A 19,456-nucleotide genomic window follows, 5' to 3' on the forward strand; every position below is an offset into this window, starting at 1 on the left:
ATGAAGAGACAGTGCTGGATTCTATATCAGAATGTAGAGTAGATTGAATAAGAACAAATAATTTGTTTGCTACATTTTTAATTATAACATTTCTATTGACAAATGAATACAAAGTACAACTTATAAAACATAATTATACATTAATAAAATATCGAATTCATAAGGGGTATAGGATCTTATTCAAGAATAATCTGAAACTATTTTAATGATACACTGTAGTATACATCTCTCATACTTCAGATATACAATGTTATGTAACCTTTAAATATCTCTCGCATACTTCAGAATTATATAGAATCTTATAATGATCTCTCTCATACTTCCAGAATTACAATGTTAGAGAATCTTATAATGATCTCTCTCATACTGACATCTAATGTGCGATATATATGATTTTTGTAACATTTAAATGAAATCTCTCATACCAACTTAAAAACTTGAATTTAAAAAACTTTATATTCTGAAACATGAATTTTTAACTTTGAATATTTTCATTTGTTTAAACATTTAAAAAAAAACCTTTATATTCTGAAACATGAATTTTAACTTTGAATATTTTCATTTGTTTAAACATTTAAAAAAAAAAACTTTATATTCTGAAACATGAATTTTTAACTTTGAATATTTTCATTTGTTTAAACATTTATATTCTGAAACATGAATTTTAACTTTGAATATTTTCATTTGTTTAAACATTTAAAAAAAAAAACTTTATATTCTGAAACATGAATTTTTAACTTTGAATATTTTCATTTGTTTAAACATTTAAAAAAAAAAACTTTATATTCTGAAACATGAATTTTTAACTTTGAATATTTTCATTTGTTTAAACATTTATATTCTGAAACATGAATTTTAACTTTGAATATTTTCATTTGTTTAAACATTTAAAAAAAAAAACTTTATATTCTGAAACATGAATTTTTAACTTTGAATATTTTCATTTGTTTAAACATTTAAAAAAAAAACTTTATATTCTGAAACATGAATTTTAACTTTGAATATTTTCATTTGTTTAAACATTTTTAAAAAAAACTTTATATTCTGAAACATGAATTTTTAACTTTGAATATTTTCATTTGTTTAAACATTTTAAAAAAAAACTTTATATTCTGAAACATGATTTTTTTTAAAAACATTTTAAAGCTATTTTTTAAAATAATTTTGTTCTTCAACTTTATCTTTATTCTAGATTTTTATTAAAGCTTTTTTTAGTTCATCTTAATTAAGTTTTCATACGTATAAAAACTTTCTTAAACTCTATACTTAATTAAGAATGTAATAATACATGTGTATATAATTAACTTGAAATTTCTACAACTAAATAACACAACATATTTACAACATATCCAAAGCATGTATAAATAGTTTTACAATATTTTCCATGACGACTTCTGTTCGATATCCATAATAAATATCTGTAAAACTACATTTCTGTTTTTATTACCATTCCATTGCGGAAATCATGTAATGACCGTATGCGAGCGTATCGCACCGATTGGGTAAGACCCAACGCTTGTCATCGAAGGCACACAGACCCGACTTGTTGACGTTGTGAACGTAGAGTTGATGTTTATCACTTCTAATTGAATTCATTTTACACATTTTGATTTCGTTTCCGAATAAACACTCTCTGTACATTTTGTGCCTTAGATCGCGTCTGATGGTCGTTTTTGCGACACCCTTGGCTATCTGTTTTTCTTTCATATCGTTCCAAAGAACGGTACGATTTTCAATCTCTATCTGTGTACGTATGGCATAGATGTAGGAGTACATTTTTGCACGGAGCCCTACAAACTCTGCAATGGGTTCGCTTCCCGTTTCGTCCTTGAAATATCCGGGTATTTTTTTGTTCTTTGTATCGTGACAGCGATGCTCGATTGGATAATTGGACAGATCGAATAGATATCTGTCCCGATACATGTCATCATAGATGTCTGCACATTGAACATGGTATAATAGACTGTCTGTGTCTGTCATGAGTAATTTTATACCATTCCCATATTTGGGTTTTAAGTACTTGTAAAAAAACTCATACATGATACACTTCGACAGATCTAGAATGGTCTGTCCTACATATACAGGTTTGTTCAAAACTAGTTTGATTTTATCGTTCTGAACGGCTACCAAGTCTTCGTTAAAGATTGTGAATCTTTGAAACGAAGGTCTTGCCACATATTTTTTGAATTTTTTGACCGTGTGAGCCAACTTGATATCGACTCGCGATCGTACATTCTCCATCGTCTTTCCAAATACGGCATTGTTCATGAGTTTAAAAAAATCTTTCTCAAACTCGTTCTTACAGGACGCTCTTTTGGATGTGTTGAATTGTATGTATGGGCGTAACCAGGGTTTTTGTTTAAATTCCAAAATTCTGTGGATTTTTGTGATTTTTAGACCCAGTTCCATGTACAATTGTAGATTTCTACCATGGCAGATGTATTTGGTCTTGTTTTCTAATGTTGGTATCAGTTTTTCTGTCGATACGCGCCCATGTAAATTGTCATCGGTGTGTTTAGGGTTTGGATGTAATATTTTCCACATCTCTTTACTGATAGGTGACAATTCTTTGTCTGAGACTTTTTTGCGTTCCGGTGCAAGGGGGTAATCGGAATGATTGTCGTGGAGCTCGTCTGGATATTCCAGATCAACTTCAAATACGTATCCCAAGTCTCCATCTTTGGTTATCTTGTTCAGATCAAATGTGTGTGGGTTTTCAACCCATTGAAACCATCCCACGGGTAAGGATTCCGACATGGCCTTCCCATACAAGTTATTGCAATCGGTATACATAATGTACGAGTGCGGTTGGGAAAGGTCGTATGATTCTGGAATGTATGGATTGTTAGCCTGAGCGTATTTGTTCGAGATCATACTAACACCACCCCGTACTCCACTTTCAAAGAAGAGATACATGTTTGGATCTCTAATGAGTTCTAACCTAACTCCAGTCATCTTCAAAGCTGCACTCCAAGCCAGGCCTGGGCTGGTAAAGAAGTGAGCCGCATCTAAACCATAATATTCTAGACACATGTTTCTAAAGTTCTCAAAGACATCGGCCAATAGAAGCACGTCCGTCTTGAGATAGAGGTCGTGATATTGACCGAGAGTTGAAATGTTAAGTTTCTCCCACACGTTCTGTGCATGTGCGTAATCAACATCTGACACGTGTGATTGACTCAGTGAACTATAGAATTTCTCTTTTGGGGGGAGCTTATGTTCGGAAAATCGATCGGCACTGTCTACGTACTCATATGGATATACGCCTTTTCTGAGAAGTAATTTGGCTTCTGATTGGGTAAACTCTCTGGAGAAGTTTTCGAATTTTACCAAACCCTCTTTGGCAAGATTTTCAGTTAGAGTCTCTAAGCTCTGAGACATGAATTGAAAAGAGTCTATGAATCGAATGTTACCCAGACTGAAGGAAATATACTTTTCCGTCGTGTTTGGAATGCAATTGATTTCCTGATCTTTGAATTTTCCTATGCTTTCCGCTATAATGTGCGCATCGAACCGTTTTAAGTTGTGAAAAACACACGGTATGAATTTGGGATATTTGTATTTCAGATTACATTCATTATGTGCAGCACCGCGGTATTTCCCACTCAAATGACAGTGATCGCGTACCACGGTACTAGTGTCTGTGAAATGTTTACCACAAATGTGGCATCGACTACTCGTCACAAAAGACTGCTCGTCCTGAAGAGTCATGACTAGTGGTTCTGGATGATTTAAGATATCTTTAATTTGTTTTTCTTCTGTTAAAATACATTCCAAAAAATGTTGACTGACATTGTCCCCCCTATAAATGACTGGTGGCTTGGTATATCTGTCATCCATGCACACGACTTGATATCCAAAACCACAAGGTTCGAATTTTATAGTCTTAGTAGTGCTGGAATGGTCTGGGTTTGGTTCACAGGAATCCATTGGCTCTACAAACGTTTCGAAATCTGCATAAATAATGAAAGGTACTTTCATTTGTTTCTGAAAATCCTGAAACAATAAGAGAGCATCGTCTTCACTGGGAAATTCTACTCTCTGTGTCTTGTAATTGGAACACAGTTCCATGTGTTTACTTAGTAGTACGTTACTCGTGAAACCTTGCAGGCAATGCTGACAAAAATGGGTTTGACGTTTTGCTTTTTTCGTTCTACTTAAAAATGCGTTCAAATTTTGAATGAGACAGTAATGTGTTTTTTCCCCCTCTTGTAAAAAGAGCAGATTGACGTGGTGGCGGGATTGTTTCGCTTTACTCACATGCATAGGATAAACGGTTTTATCCTCGAGGCCAAACACGTTTACCGATAAACCGTTCAGTCTTTCGAATTTATCGATTTGGGTGATGGAGACGGGATAATTGATACCTGACATATCTAACTCGCATTCGTACTGCTCATAATGAGAAACACGCTCAGGTAGGGTATCGACTGGGTGGAGAGAAGCCAAAACCGACCAAAGGAAACATTTTTCGTCAGAATTAAAGACATTGATCAAATTGTGGTTACAAAAAGTGGCTGGAGTTGGTATGTAAGAGGAGCCACTCAGAGGTGAGTAATTTGCAATGTGTATTTCTAACTTGATGACTTTCTTCAGTACCCATGCTGACCCATGCCGAACGAATTCCTCAAAAGAGGCAAACATTTTCTGATAAGCTTCATTGATATCATGTTCTAACCCTGATTCATTTGGCATCAATATGTAAGTTCTACTCAGGAAATGGGGTGAGGTCTGTACTACATTACCTTCTCGGTCTTCCTTTTCCAACAACATGCGAATGTTCAAATACCACTTAATTCCATTTAAGTTCTCACACAAATTCGTTACATGTTCCATCACTTCCGTTTTAGTATTAGTGAAAAATGTTAGTATGTCACTATTGTCCTGAAAACTTGGGAATATGTTTCTGATGTTTGCATTCCCTCCTAAACTCACATCGTCTGAAAAACAATGTCTTTCTTGCGCAGAGGGTGTTGGTAATGGTGACTGGATTCCGGAGGGTACCACCTGTGGTGATTGGATTCCGGAGGGTCCCGCCTGTGGTGATTGGATTCCGGAGGGTCCCGCCTGTGGTGATTGGATTCCGGAGGGTCCCGCCTGCGGTGATTGGATTCCGGAGGGTCCCGCCTGTGGTGATTGGATTCCGGAGGGTCCTGCCTGTGGTGATTGGATTCCGGAGGGTCCCGCCTGTGGTGATTGGATTCCAGAGGGTCCCACCTGCGGTGATAGGATTCCGGAGTGTGGTGATACCCTTGACTGCTCAGGAAGAGATGTATATATGCGTTTTTTTCCTCCACTTTGCCCATGCTTTTTCACCAAATGTGCTTTCATATTATATTTCCTTTGGAAGGTCTCATTGCATATGTCACATTTGTAATAACTCTTTTTGTGTATGTTATTCACATGCCTTCTTAGATTACTGGAATCGTTAAACACTTTACCACATTCCTTACACTTCGACTGTTGATAATGAGTCTTAGTGTGGTTTTTCAGTTTCCTTTCCGTAGAAAATGTCTTCTTGCACACATTACAAGCGAGCTCTTTCTGCCCGTTGCTGTCTTTAAGTACAACTTTGTGTCCTTTTCTGTTTTCATTTCTGACTTTTTTCATCGGAGATATATCCACCGTATCTAATACTCTTTTCAATTTTCTCGCTGTTTCTATGGCATTTTTATCTCCATCACTCACTGAAGTAATCAAATCGTCAAAATATTTTGCTGCCATGTTTCTCGTTTGGTCTTTTCCTCACTTATAATCCCCGCTGAAATGTTGAGGTTTTATACCTTGAATGAAAGCCATTTCCGATTGGTTCGCTTCTCGAATTGTAGAGGTGTGGTCTTCACAAACAACTTTCCACCTCGTTGAGTACTGACTTTTTTGCGCATGCTCCGTCTGATCGATGCGATCTCACCCGGGTTTTTTTCTCGGTTGGATGGTTTCAGGCTAGATAGATTACTATCTTCTACATTTTCGGATGTATTAGTGTCTGTTGAATTGTGGGAAGATGGACTGGCGTCATTTTCTGAGTTCAAACCAACGTGTTTAGTGTTGGTATCGTCTGACTTGTTATTTTTGGCTGTAGTATCGTCGTTTTTCTTTATCATGTCATCATATTTTACCTTTGGTATCAATATCATTGCTCTAGCCATTTTAAGTAATTTTGAAAGAATACGGGTAAGATTTTACTCACTGTAAGAAGTCTCTGTCTTCTCTGACGCCTGCTGAGTCCTTCCTTCAATACCTTATGAATGAACACTTTGTGTTTGGCGATGGCTCTTTATCCTCGTTAGATATGTTTATGTTATCTGTTACAACGTTGTATATAATTTCCATTACAAAGCCGAGTTGTTGCTCTGTTAGAGTTAATAAAATACACTTCTTTTGCTTGTTCGATGCTATCAGCCAGAATTCCACTAAACTCTTCATTGTTTTTTAGGAAAATACAGTACCGTGTCTTCTCCCGGTAAGATCCTGGTGCGGAGTGGGGGTACTTCGGATTGGAGACCGATGATATTTACGTCAGGAGTAGAAGGTGAGACATCTATTAATAAATAGCCGAATCTTTTTGATGTTGCCAACTGATAAGCTTCTCTGAAATAAGCGCTCTGTCTTGGGAATATCTGTCTCCCCAGCGCCTCTACTTGTGATTGATCTCTGTAATTTCTAAAAAGTAAGAAATATTGTGTATTTAGACTAAGCGTACGCATGACCTTTCCTTTCTGGAATACGTTCTGTACTAAAAACATAACGGTGAAGTTTTTATGGTGCGATTTCACACAAAACATTTTCATTAGAGGTGTACTATCTACACCTTCTGCCATGCAGTCGTCGATCACCAATAATTTATGACCTTCTATATCTCCCCATTCGTTAAACTGATCCTCGTTTGGTAAACCTTGGTGAAACGTGATTTCTCTCAAATTTTGTCTCAATTCATCAAATGTTGGCTGCCATGTATCGTAACATAGGATTACTTTTTTAGGAGGCTCGCTGAACATGCCACTGGTCTTCTCCAAAATTCTTTTGGTTAAGAATGTCTTTCCCGAACCGGAGGCGCCACAAACCATGATTCGACAAGGAGACTGAAATTTTAGGAGACTTTCATCACTATACCAAGCCATGGTCATTGAAAGAAGAATACATCCTTATAGAAGAAGCCCCTCCGGAGCATCAGCCGGAGCAGTGACTGGAGCCTCGTCCTACATGGACGAATTCGATCAATATCTCTCTTTTTTCAAACAGTAGATCTAGAGAGACAAACTCAGATTACGAGTTATCGCTCTTTACAGTGATATCGATAACCTCTTCAGATATGTATGAAGAGCGTGTTGTTAAATCTGTCATTGATATAAATGGAGATGTGTTGTTTCGGGATAGATCGTATGATGTCACCAATTTGTTCCATTGGTGTTCTATTTGGCGGTCACGAGGTCGATATCTGTTTACACAACAAAGTGAATCGCTTGATTTTCGAAGATACGCGATGGCAAAAGCAGATATTGGCATATTCCTTTGGGAAGTAGACAACTTTAAACAAGGAAAGGTACTAAATTTGTCAAATATTATTCAGCCAAGGACAGACGTATCGAGTTGGAGACTCGCTAAATGCCCGGGACATGGAAACCAGAACGCCATTATAGCCAGGATTGGAGGAACGTCTATGATTTAGTTCCATCCCTCCCACTTTACTTGCGACATATTGGGTAGTAAAACAGGGGACATCACTCGTCATAATTTCCTCGATCATAACCGAAATAGAAGCAGATTTTGTATGATTATTTGAATCTGTTTGAAATCATCTATATTTGTAAATCAACTCAATGAAGCCAAAATTAGCATCCCTATCGTAGCTACAAATAAAAAAATTACGACATGGAATTCTCGTTTGTTTTTGTTTTGATTATTTTTCAATCAGAATTCCAGACCACCAGGCTAGATCTTATTGCATATAAACAAAATAAAAAATTTGAGTGGGGGAATTTGTTTTATTGTTGTTGGTTTTTTTTGGGGGGGGGGGGGGTGGATTAAAAACAAGTTAATCTTTAAGATCTAAGTTAAATGCCTTATGAAAGAGGGGTAAAGCATATCTTGTTGGAATATGTAGGCCTAATCCAATTATATATACATGCATGTATATTAATTTATGCAGCTGCCACAATGCAAGTTCAATGGAGCAAGGAACTAAATACTCCATTCCAACAGATCCTGGCAGATCTTGATATCCAAGGAATGGAATAGGAAACAGAAAAGGAAATGAATGTAAGTTGTTATAAAGTAATGAAAACAGTTAATTATAATAACATAATAATATGGGCATTTTCTCTCTGGTGTCCATGGAGTGGCATGTCAAATTATAATGACTCGCTGACTTTAAACAAGTTCTCCGTGAGATATTAAGTATATTATGATGTCTGTAATTTATCTATGTAGATGATTTGTAGATAATTTTTATCTTCAAGATGATATTTTTTAAATTTTAAAAAGAATATATGATAATGTTACGATATTAAATATGCTTTAAATACTATTTGAAGGTTCTAGCGGTACTGTCGGGGGATCAAAGGGTAAGAAATTGATGTTCAATTAAACTTGTTTTTTCACACTTATAAATGCGAGACCTTTCCGCGTTTGGATAAATTAATAGGCTGTCAAAATAAAACTCCATGCAAAATGTGTGTCATAAGTAGTAAAAGTTACATTTCTCATTTTAATTGTGAGAAGATATATGTATATATATTTTTGTAATAAGCATCATATGTAGATTTCTGATAATAATGTTTGAAATGTTTGAAGATAGGCTGTAAAGAGATAAATATTATGAATTTGTTTACACGCACGAGATATTATCATGTTTACCTATTTTTTTGTATATATATAGGGACCTAGAGGTACCGTTTATGATGGAGGGACCTACATGGACCGTTCGTGATAGCGGCACCTCTCATGTTATTATCATAAAGGACCTACAGGTAAGGGGCCTTGTAACGTTTTGAACTAAAACACGTTTTATTTATTGGTTGTTTATTTTTATCCTAACACACTTTAACACAACGTGTTTCACAGAAAACGTACAGATGGGATTGATGTTCACTATTCCGTAAACCTAAATTTTCATTATTTGATGTCTATTTTACAGCTGAGCTTTTGAAGGCTGTGGTATGTTTGTGTGATGTCACCTTGTGGTATACCGGAACTTTTGCCTATTTATGGTAATGTCTCACTGAGGCACACTGCCGGAGACACCAAGTAGGACACCCCACCCGGTCACATTATACTGACAACGGGCGGACCAGTCGTCCCACCCCTAAAATGCAGAACGCTAAGTAGGAGTGGAAACTACAATTTTTTAAGGACAGTGGTATGTATCGGCCAGGGGACAGAGCCCAAAGCCTTCCTCACAGGTGAGAACGCTCAACTCAAGGTAAAAAATGGGGCATTGTCAAGGGCGACATTGAAAAGAAGCTGTTCAGAAACAGAAAATGAGATCCCAAATTTATTCGCCTTTTACGATAGTAGGTACAATTCTTACGCCCTACCTACATGGCAGTCCTGTATGAAGTTTTATATTCTGATGCATAATGCTGACAAGATTTTTTTGGTTTTGAGTGAATATGTTTTTTTTATGGTTTGACTTCAGTTGACCGGCATAATGTAGAGCATGTCCTTTTTATCATTATGTGGTCCTTAATTGACCTTAGCTGTTAATAGGACGTTAAACAAAATAAACCAAACCAAAGGTCTTTAAAAGAATAGCTAATTTGCTTCTATATCAAGGTTTTTCAATGGTGTTGTTCGAAAAGCCCAAAGTGCTAGAGATAATCCTTGGTTTTGGATATGATAGGAACTAACGCATGTAGTCTGCATGTAGGAATATTTCGTGCCGATCCGTGTTTTTCTGTATAGCAAGACGATACACCAAAATCTGGTTTAATCGAGTTCCATTTGTCATCTACATATTGATTCCATGCACTTTGCCAAAGCGATGTTAAAAATTAGTTAGAAATGGTTTAAAACCGGTAAATGTCGTGTTTGCAGCGCGATATGTTTGTTCATTACTAGGTATTCCTGTATTTCCATGAACCCAGAAACAAATACAGTGGTGCATATGCGTGTATGGGGAGGATGCTCTATGTTGTCTCATGTGATGGTGCAGAAATTGTGCCGAAGGCACCCTGCAGGACACACCACCCGGTCTTAGTATAGTAACAACCGGCGAACCAGTTGTCCCCGTTCCAAAATGCTGAAAATAACCATTTTCTGGACTCTAGATTATGTCTCGGGCTGCGGACAGATCCCGAAGCCTTTCCTCAGATGGGCAAACGGACAATCAAGCAGGAAAGTGACGCATTTTTGTCAAGGGATAAGCAAGTAATAAGGAAGTTTTGAAAAGAGAATATCCCAAATTTAGTCGCCTCTTACCATCATGCAATTTGTTTTGGTTTTACGGCCCTTTGACAGCTGAGGTCATTTAGGGTCATGATGATATATTTACTTTCTAATAAACAAAATCAGATAAAAAGGTTCAACTTTTAAAATCAATCGCATGTGTGTGCTGTATGTTTAGATCACTAAAATAAATTAAAATACTAAGAAATAATAAGTAGATGATGTGAACTATATGCGATAAATATAATCACATAAATATATATTGCAAAGTAGCTAAGGTATGTAAAAGGACAATAGAATTGATAAAGAAAAGATCGAATAGCTAAATAGATCCCTCGAATCCATAGATCTGAACAGTTTCATATCCGAATCGAAACGGTATATAAATAAATGCTTGACTGTAAACGGAGTGTCTCATGTATGGCATGTTGATGAACCTTCCCGTAGGTGCGACATGCATGCATGTGGCGAGTGCGTATGTGTGTTTTGGGAGGCTGCGGTATGTTCGTGTTAAGTCTCATTGTGATAGGCCGGAACTTTTGGCGATTTATAGTTTGGTTTGTTTGGTTTGTTTTTGTTTAACGTCCTATTGACAGCCATGGTCATTTAAGGACTTGCCAGGTTTTGGAGGAGGGGGAAAGCCGGAGTACCCGGAGAAAAACCACCGGTCTACGGTCAGTACCTGGCAACTGCCCCACATAGGTTTCGAACTCGCAACACAGAGGTGAAGGGCTAGTGTTAAAGTCTCGGGACACCTTAACCACTCGTCCACCGTGGCCCCCAAAATGTTGATACACCTTATTGTATAACAAATGCATAGGTGCATAGTGCGGAGCCCAGAGAGGATAACTTCCTTTCTACGATCATTCCAACTAGGAAAGAATTATTTAAGTTTCGGTTGTACATTAAAACCTTTGTTTCTTGTCTCAACAGACCACTGTTGCTTTTTACTTTGAATGACCGTGCAAATATCGCAACAGGTTTGAAATGTGTGTATGGAAGTATGATATTTGTTAGCTGGAGATTTAAACCCGTCTCCAAATTCGTTGCTTCTGATTCTTCAATTCCGACATGGCTCGGAATCCAAATTAAAGCGTATTTTACATTTTTAAGATGCGAGATATTCGAAAAACAAGGTTTTGTACAAGTGTGTTTCTGGGATATCGGACTACAAACTCTGAAGGACAAACATATACAACCACCGCAAATACGGAGAAAGTTGTACCCGATAATCCTACTTTTACGGCCGAACTTGTGCGTCTACAAAAGAACAGGAAGGTACCTCTGAAGATCTACTGGAATCTCTCAGTGTTTTTTTTTTGACAATGCAAGACTAATGTGGCCCGGCGATTAGCGGAGATCTTGCAATATCCATAAACGGACATTTCCAGTCCAGTGTGACAGAGGCAAAAACTTGAACATGTCAGAACTTCCGTCCGGAAAACTTCGTCGTACCTCAAGTTAACACTGATGTATGACCAACACTACGCAAGAAAACGCAAGACATTGATGCCAAAATAAAAGGGTCTTAATCGCTTTAAGCGATTTGTCCAAACCCACAAATGATTGATTAAATGTTGCCCGGCGCTAAAGCCAAGAAAGGACTTGATCCTGCAGAAATTGAATAGCGTTTCAAACTGGCAAATGACACGTTCAAGCTACTTCAGATCAACTTCACCGATTTTCTGATCAGCCCGGACTTGCTCTCTTCTTATAATCAAGGCACTGTGTAATGACACGTCCAAAACAAACAAAAAATCTCCTCGATCAAGATTTAAAACTGCAGTTGAAACAAATGGATACAACCCAGAAGTTGGGACCAAATCTCCAACACACAGTCGCACCATCATGCTAAGCATCCATATAAACAGGTAGGGCGTAAACATTGTATCTGCTACCCCATTGCATGAACGTAAGAGGCGACTAAATTGGGGATGTTCTTCCCATTGTAATGAGACGATGTGAGACTCCAAGAGTAACCAGAAAGTCCGACAACGATAAACGCCGCAAGGAGGGAATTGGATGTAATGGTTCTGGGCGAAGACAACTTTGATTCCGCCAATATTTTATCGGACATGGAGCGGTTTTCTTTTCTATTCATTCTTGTTTAACACGTTTCTTCTTCCTTATGTCTTCCTTCATCATGTCTTACTTATGGCCTTTAGATGAGAGTTCGCCCCTGTGGGGAAGGATTTGGGTTCTGTTCCTGGCCGAGACATACAAAATGTACCAGAGACTTTCTAGTGGTTACCCCGAAGCAGCGCTAAGCGTTTTGGGAGTGGGACGACTGGCTTGCCCGTTGTCAGTGCTAGGTGTCTTCAGTAGCATGCTTCATTGAGGTAACTCTATAAAGTCGGTGGTAGTTCCGCGCTATCACACGGAGACGAACATAAACATACCGCAGCCTTCTAAAATACACATGCGTACACCTTGCTCATACTCCTTGTCACACGCATGCATGTCGCATGTAGGGGAGACTGTCCTTAAATAACCTTTACTGGTGATCGGCGATAAACAATACCAAACCAAATCACTCAGAATCTGCAAGACATGAAGGAAAGGAGCAGCCCAACCCAACGACAGCTCTTGACGATGACCTAAATGTAGATGCAAGCGACTGGAACTACGACATCGTTCCAGTTGCGTATCCAGTTACCGGATAACCCTAGTCGGTGTGAACTTCGATGGGACTCCTGAGCATGCAGGGAATTGTATTTTTATATAGATGTAACCCTGGTAAATACTAGCCGCAATATACCGCTCGGCTAGAGAGATCTTCTCTTTAGCTCAATCGGTTGACCGTTAGACTAGTAAGCCAGAGGTCCCGGGTTCGATCCCTAGCGGAGTCAGTGATTTAAATTTAATTTATCGTGCGCTCTGTTACATTGGCGCCCATGTAGGGATCCGGGGAAAATACTCAGGAATGCTCCACAAGCATCGTTGTTACTCCTGGAAACTCGAAGACGAGTTCTTTCCTGGAGGGTGAGTATGTAACCCTGGTAGAATACTAGCCGCAATATCTTTAGCTCGATCAGTTGAGCGTTAGACTAGTAAGCCAGAGGTCCCGGGTTCGATCCCTAGCGGAGGCCGTGATTTAAATTTAATTAATCCTGCGCTCGCCGCTCTGTTACATAGACATTCCATGTTTTTTGACCCGTGTCTCCATTGGTTTTATATAGACATGTTCTTGGTATATTTGGGTCTCGTCCCATATGTTATTGCATAAAGTTGACGTCATTTCCATGTTCGATAGGATTTTAGCATAAATCACGTGATACTGTTGCAGGTTTAAAGTCTCGATTTGAATTTTAGGTTTCAACCTCTACTCGCGAATCGTTAGCTATACCGAAAGTCAGTACTCCCTCCGCCACTCCCAACACGGGCTTGGAACCGACTAATACTCAAACGGCTGAAATTCGTAGGTAGAATGGACTAAATAGGCGTGTCAACGTAATGTTTAACAGTCTTGGTGAAATAATTAGGACACCTGACCACTATTTGTGTAACGCCTAGTTTGTAATGCATGTAAATGGTTGTTGCTCCTTTGTCCAATCTACGCGTATTGCAAAATGTACACGTAGGCAAAATATGCAAGCGCGTGGTTGAGCGAGACTTAACCTCGATGGGTGCATTCGATGTCGACTACTTCCGGTAAACACGCGGATCAGTATTTGCTACGTGTGCAACATTGATTAATAAAATGAAATAAAAAGACTGCAGTTTAAAGACAACAGGATAAGACAAGAGAAAATGCTATGATAGGTAGGTACGCTATACTTGCGATCGAGAGTAATTTAAATGAAATGGTGAACTTGAATTAAAACTGAAATTATACAAACATTTTATAAACGGTAAGTCTAACTTATATTCGTACTGCTTCTAGAACGAGTAATGATTCCCAGTCGACATCATTCTGATGACAACGACCATCTGTCAGAAATCGTCGGCCTGTCATGAATGTCATAAGCGGAAAACAATTACAAGTGATGATATGATAAAAATATGTGTGGGGAGGAGGGGGCGTAGTTTAATGTTTATTGTTTATAACAGGAGTAGGTGGTTATTTTAAAGGAATCGGTGGTTGATCAGGAGGTACTTCTGTCTGGTGTAAGTTTTGATGAGGCCTATGGTGCGATGACCGGGAAGAAAGGTTGTTTTCTGACGTGTTTTATAATGAGCACTATGTTGTTTAAAGGAGAGTGCTAGAATTCCTGACTATTATATTTTACAATTGCTGCCTTTTAATGGACAAGCTGAGACGTGCATCTCTACACATGTCTGTGACACTAGATGTGGAGTGGTCGGACTTGTGAAGTATGTAATGTAGTGCCCTGTCCTGCCCTGCCCTGCCCTATCACAGTTGGCAGTGTGGTGTGTATACGCAATGTACAGTGAGGTTGATGTAGTTGTTAAGTTTGGGAACATTACAGTTTTCAGGTCACCTGATTTGAAGTCGTCTGTCATGCATTGGTAAACAATTTACATTTTCGACTTCTCCAAAACCACTGTACCAAATTCAATGAAACTTGGCAAGAAGCTTCCATGGCCAAAGGTCAACCAAAATTGTGAATTTATGGTCCCGATATTCCAGGGGCCTGAGGGGTGGGGCCAAAAGGAGTCAAATTTAAAAAATCTTGATTGATTCAACATGCTTATGCACAGTTACTTTAAAAAATGATTGACATATGTACATTCAAACCTGTCTAAAAGACCACCTTTATATAATGAAAACCTCTAAATAATGATAACTTATTTTGACTTCAGATATTGAACCTATGTATTGAGGCCACCTGCCCCCCTCCTAGACAAGGTTCCTTTGTAACAACTGAGTATGAAACTTTATATATAGACTCATGCCTGTAAAGGTCATTTTTTCTCCCTTAGTGACCTTTATAGAATAGTTTTGTTAGTGTATATATGTATGATCAACATTTGTTTATTTCAATTTTAGTCTGTTGACTCGGATCCAGGGACAAAAAAACGTTTATTGAAGATTCACTGATCAGAATATTGTGACTTTCACTTTCCGACGGTAGTATGGAATGTGTGATTTTTGGACTCAATACTCGTCAAGCAATCAGAAAATGTAGTATGGGATTTTCAGACATGAGGATTTTTGCTTCACTTTGACACAGTTGTCTGTGAATGTTCGACTGTGCTATGGAATGCATGATTTTTGGGCTGAATACTCATCAAGCGATCAGAAAATGTAGTATGGGATTTTCAGACTTGAGGATTTTTGCTTCACTTCGACAGTTTTCTGTGAATGTCAGCTAGAACTACGCAGGTTTGAGCTGTTTAAGCAGCAAGATACCACAACATGCAAAGTCTTGCATCTTTTTCGACTCTGATTAACGTAAACACGATTATTTTTGAGTTCCTGTTATATGCCGTTTTAAGTGTTGGGGATTTCCTGTTGGCAAGAGAGTATGAAAATCTTGTGTTTCGAATCTTCACAGACAGTCTGACACATGGATTAGTGGGATTCTTCTCCTGGGCAATTGTAATTGACCTTCGACCTCTGACCTCTACTCAATGGGTCAGGGGCCTTCTTCAGTGTATCATATGTATGGGACTGTCTATGGTGGTTGATGTGGATCATGCTATTATGGCGAGATCTCTAAACCTTAATGTAAGTATATTGTATTGTGTATGTATTCATTTATCAAACATATAGACAGGAAAACCATTAGATAAGATGTATAAAAATGAGATTGAACGTGAGGTAGCACTATAAAGTCATGTTATTTATGAATATACTGCAGCCTCCCAAATTACACAGGGGAGGGGGTGGGGGAGCACGATGTCTGAGTGGTAAAGGTTTCCAGACTCTTTATCACTAGGCCTTCACCCCTGGGTCGCACGTTTGAAACCCACGTGGGGCAGTTGCCTGGTACTGACCGTAGGCCAATTGTTTTTCTCTGGACACTCTGCCTTCCTCCACCTCCAAAACCAGACACATCCTAAATGACCATGGCTGTTAATATGACATGAAACAAAATAATCCAAACCCAAATTGCACTCTAAACACCCACATGTATCAATAACCATAAATGACCACAGCTGTTACCAGGACATTAAACAATACCTAACTGAACCAAATATTCAATACCACAGCCTCAACACACACATTCACTGTGCATATCACACACAGGCAAGAAGGGGGACCTTAAATGACTATAGCTGTTCATAGGATGTTAAACAATACTTAGGATCCTCAAAACACTACAGCTGTTGAGAGGACGTTAAACAATACTTAGGATCCTCAAATCACTATAGCTGTTGATAGGACATTAAGCAATACAAAATCAAACCTTGACACAATATGGTCACACTATGAAGTAATAAAAAATCTTAACTTGAGAATTGCATTAGAAATAAAATGTCTAACAGCTTTCATGTGATATCCTTGGTAAAAGCTGTGATAATTTAATTTGTGTTAAATTGTGTTAATGTAAACACTGGCTGTGATAATCTGTGATACACATTTGAAATAAGTACTAAATATGTGATATTAATATATAGCTTGCCCCACTTTCACCTGAATAAATATTATTTTCACGTCTCAGGTTTTTGTTAGTATTAAGACATGCTTTATTTTTAAACAGGATCTAGTCTCGTTACCCAGCAGGCCGTACTTTCATGCGACGACTATCATCATCCCGATCGCTGCAATCCTATGGACCCTGGGAGATGTGTACAAAGACAGTTTCTATGGCATCATGTGTCCTCTGTTTATCACAGCCTGGTTGTCACACCATCTAAGGGATGCTACAAGACGTGGGTTGTGGTTACCTCCCTTTGGTAGCACTCCTCCTCTCTCACCATCACTGTACATTACCATGATGATGATACTCCCTGTAGCCGTGTTGTTTTTATTGAGGATGTCAAAATCAAATATTGTTCAAACGGATGCAGCTGTTGATATGGATATATTGTAACTGAATACTTGCATCGATATTGGTGCTTTTTTTATTAATGATTAGTCTTTTTGCCTAATCCTGATTTTCTGTGATGGTTTGACTATTATTACTTGGAAATTTTCAGGAGTTATTGAGATTTACATCAAACCCAAAATTAGAAATAGAAATTATAGATTTACCTCAGAAAGCTTTAAATAATATTTGACCGTCTTCATATGACCCTGTCATTTGTGAGGACGTTAAACCTCTTAAAAAATACAATATTTGAAAACATTTTAAAACTTACTATATTGCAGCCCCATGTTGGTATATTTCCCTTTCTGTTCATGAGTCATCAGTTGATTGAGAAATTTGTGACATTTTATCCAAACTTAATTGAAAGTAGTTAAGTGTAGTTGTCCAAGGATCAAACTGTGTATAATTAGGAACAAAAATATTCTCAGGTGGCAAATATCTAGGACTTCAAAAAGATTTCGGTTAACTTTATGGCAGCTCCGCAATACACCAATTTCATGTTTGTCAAATATTTAGATTATCCAGACCAAATCATCAAAATGGTTAAAAGAAACCATTTTCTGCAATCATTAACAGATTTGTCTTACGTTAAACTTATTCATTATTTTTCGGTCAACCCTTACATTGTATGTAGGGTATGATATCACCCCTAGGGTATAATATCTCTGTCACTCCTTAGGGTGTGATATCTCTGTCACTCCTTAGGGTGTGATATCTCTGTCAACCCCCCCCCCCCCCCTCCCTAGGATGTGATATATCTGTCAACCCCAAGGGTGTGATATCTCTGTCAACCCCTAGGGCGTGATATCTGTCACCCCCTAGGGTGTGACATCTCTGTCAACCCCAAGCGTGTGATATCTCTGTCACCCCCTAGGGTGTGATATCTGTCAACCCCTAGGGTGTGATATATGTCAACCCCTACAGTATGATATTCTCTGTCAACCCCTAGGGTATGATATCTGTCAACCCCTAGCGTGTGATATCTCTGTCAACCCCTAGGGTGTGATATATCTGTCAACCCCTAGGGTATGATATCTGTCAACCCCTAGCGTGTGATATCTCTGTCAACCCCTAGCGTGTGATATCTCTGTCAACCCCTAGGGTATGATATCTGTCAACCCCTAGGGTGTGATATATCTGTCAACCCCTACGGTATGATATTCTCTGTCAACCCCTAGCGTGTGATATCTCTGTCAACCCCTAGCGTGTGATATCTCTGTCAACCCCTAGGGTATGATATCTGTCAACCCCTAGGGTGTGATATATCTGTCAACCCCTACGGTATGATATTCTCTGTCAACCCCTAGGGTGTGATATATCTGTCAACCCCTAGCGTGTGATATCTCTGTCAACCCCTAGGGTGTGATATATCTGTCAACCCCTAGGGTATGATATCTCTGTCAACCCCTACGGTATGATATTCTCTGTCAACCCCTAGGGGATGATATATCTGTCAACCCCTACAGTGCGATATATCTGTCAATCCCTAGGGTGTGATATCTCTGTCACCCCCTAGGGTGTGATATATCTCCTCTATAAGGGGCAGCGGTAGTGAAGGTGTCCTAACTCTTTATTACTAGCCCTCCACCTCTGGGTTGTGATTTCAAAACCTACGTGGGGCAGTTACCAGGTACTGACCGTAGGCTGGTGTTTTTTCTCTTGATACTCTGGCTTTCCTCCACCTTAGAACCTGGCACGTCCTTAAATAACCCTGGCTGTTAATAGGACGTTAAAAAAAATAAAACTATTCATTCCTCTTTAACTTGGTGCCAAATGACAATGAAATTATGAATGTGTTGCCAGTGAAATCAAACATTCCAGTTGGAAACAGAAATCCTAAGGTGCCTGGGGCCAGTTTCATCAATATTCCTGAACTTAAAACTGTCAATAGGAAAGCATTCTTGGATTTTAGAAAAAAAAAATATCTTGGCTAAGGAACTTTCCTTGAATCCTGTAATGCAATGCTTTGCTACAGGAAATTTTAAGTTAAGGTCATTGATGAAACTGGGACCTGGACTGTGAAAGGAAATCCTAATATGTACATGCATGTGCCAACCTGTCTCAAATTCAATCACATCATCCATAATTATATAGAGCTGTTTTAATTCCTGATCACAACCTCAACCTAAACA

General features: G+C 38.4%; 1 protein-coding gene across 1 annotated transcript; it reads left to right on the top strand.

Annotated features, from left to right (window-relative positions):
* Positions 1–13,930: 13,930 nt before the first annotated feature.
* LOC117315669 (transmembrane protein 267-like) lies at positions 13,931–18,050 on the top strand. The gene is made up of 3 exons (XM_033869965.1): positions 13,931–14,148; positions 15,338–16,018; positions 16,995–18,050. Exons 2-3 carry the CDS (start codon positions 15,707–15,709, stop codon positions 17,325–17,327), a joined length of 645 nt encoding a protein of 214 aa, XP_033725856.1. The 5' UTR covers positions 13,931–14,148; positions 15,338–15,706; the 3' UTR covers positions 17,328–18,050.
* Positions 18,051–19,456: the final 1,406 nt, after the last annotated feature.

The sequence above is a fragment of the Pecten maximus genome, chromosome 17 (genome assembly GCF_902652985.1).
Source record: "Pecten maximus chromosome 17, xPecMax1.1, whole genome shotgun sequence".
NCBI classification, from domain to species: Eukaryota; Metazoa; Mollusca; class Bivalvia; order Pectinida; family Pectinidae; genus Pecten; species Pecten maximus.

Excerpts from the sequence above, each read along its gene's own strand:
- LOC117315669 (XM_033869965.1), top strand. The coding sequence starts at position 15,707 with ATGCAAAGTCTTGCATCTTTTTCGACTCTGATTAACGTAAACACGATT. Across the intron at positions 16,019-16,994 it reads CGAGATCTCTAAACCTTAAT|GATCTAGTCTCGTTACCCAG; the intron begins GTAAGTATATTG and ends ATTTTTAAACAG.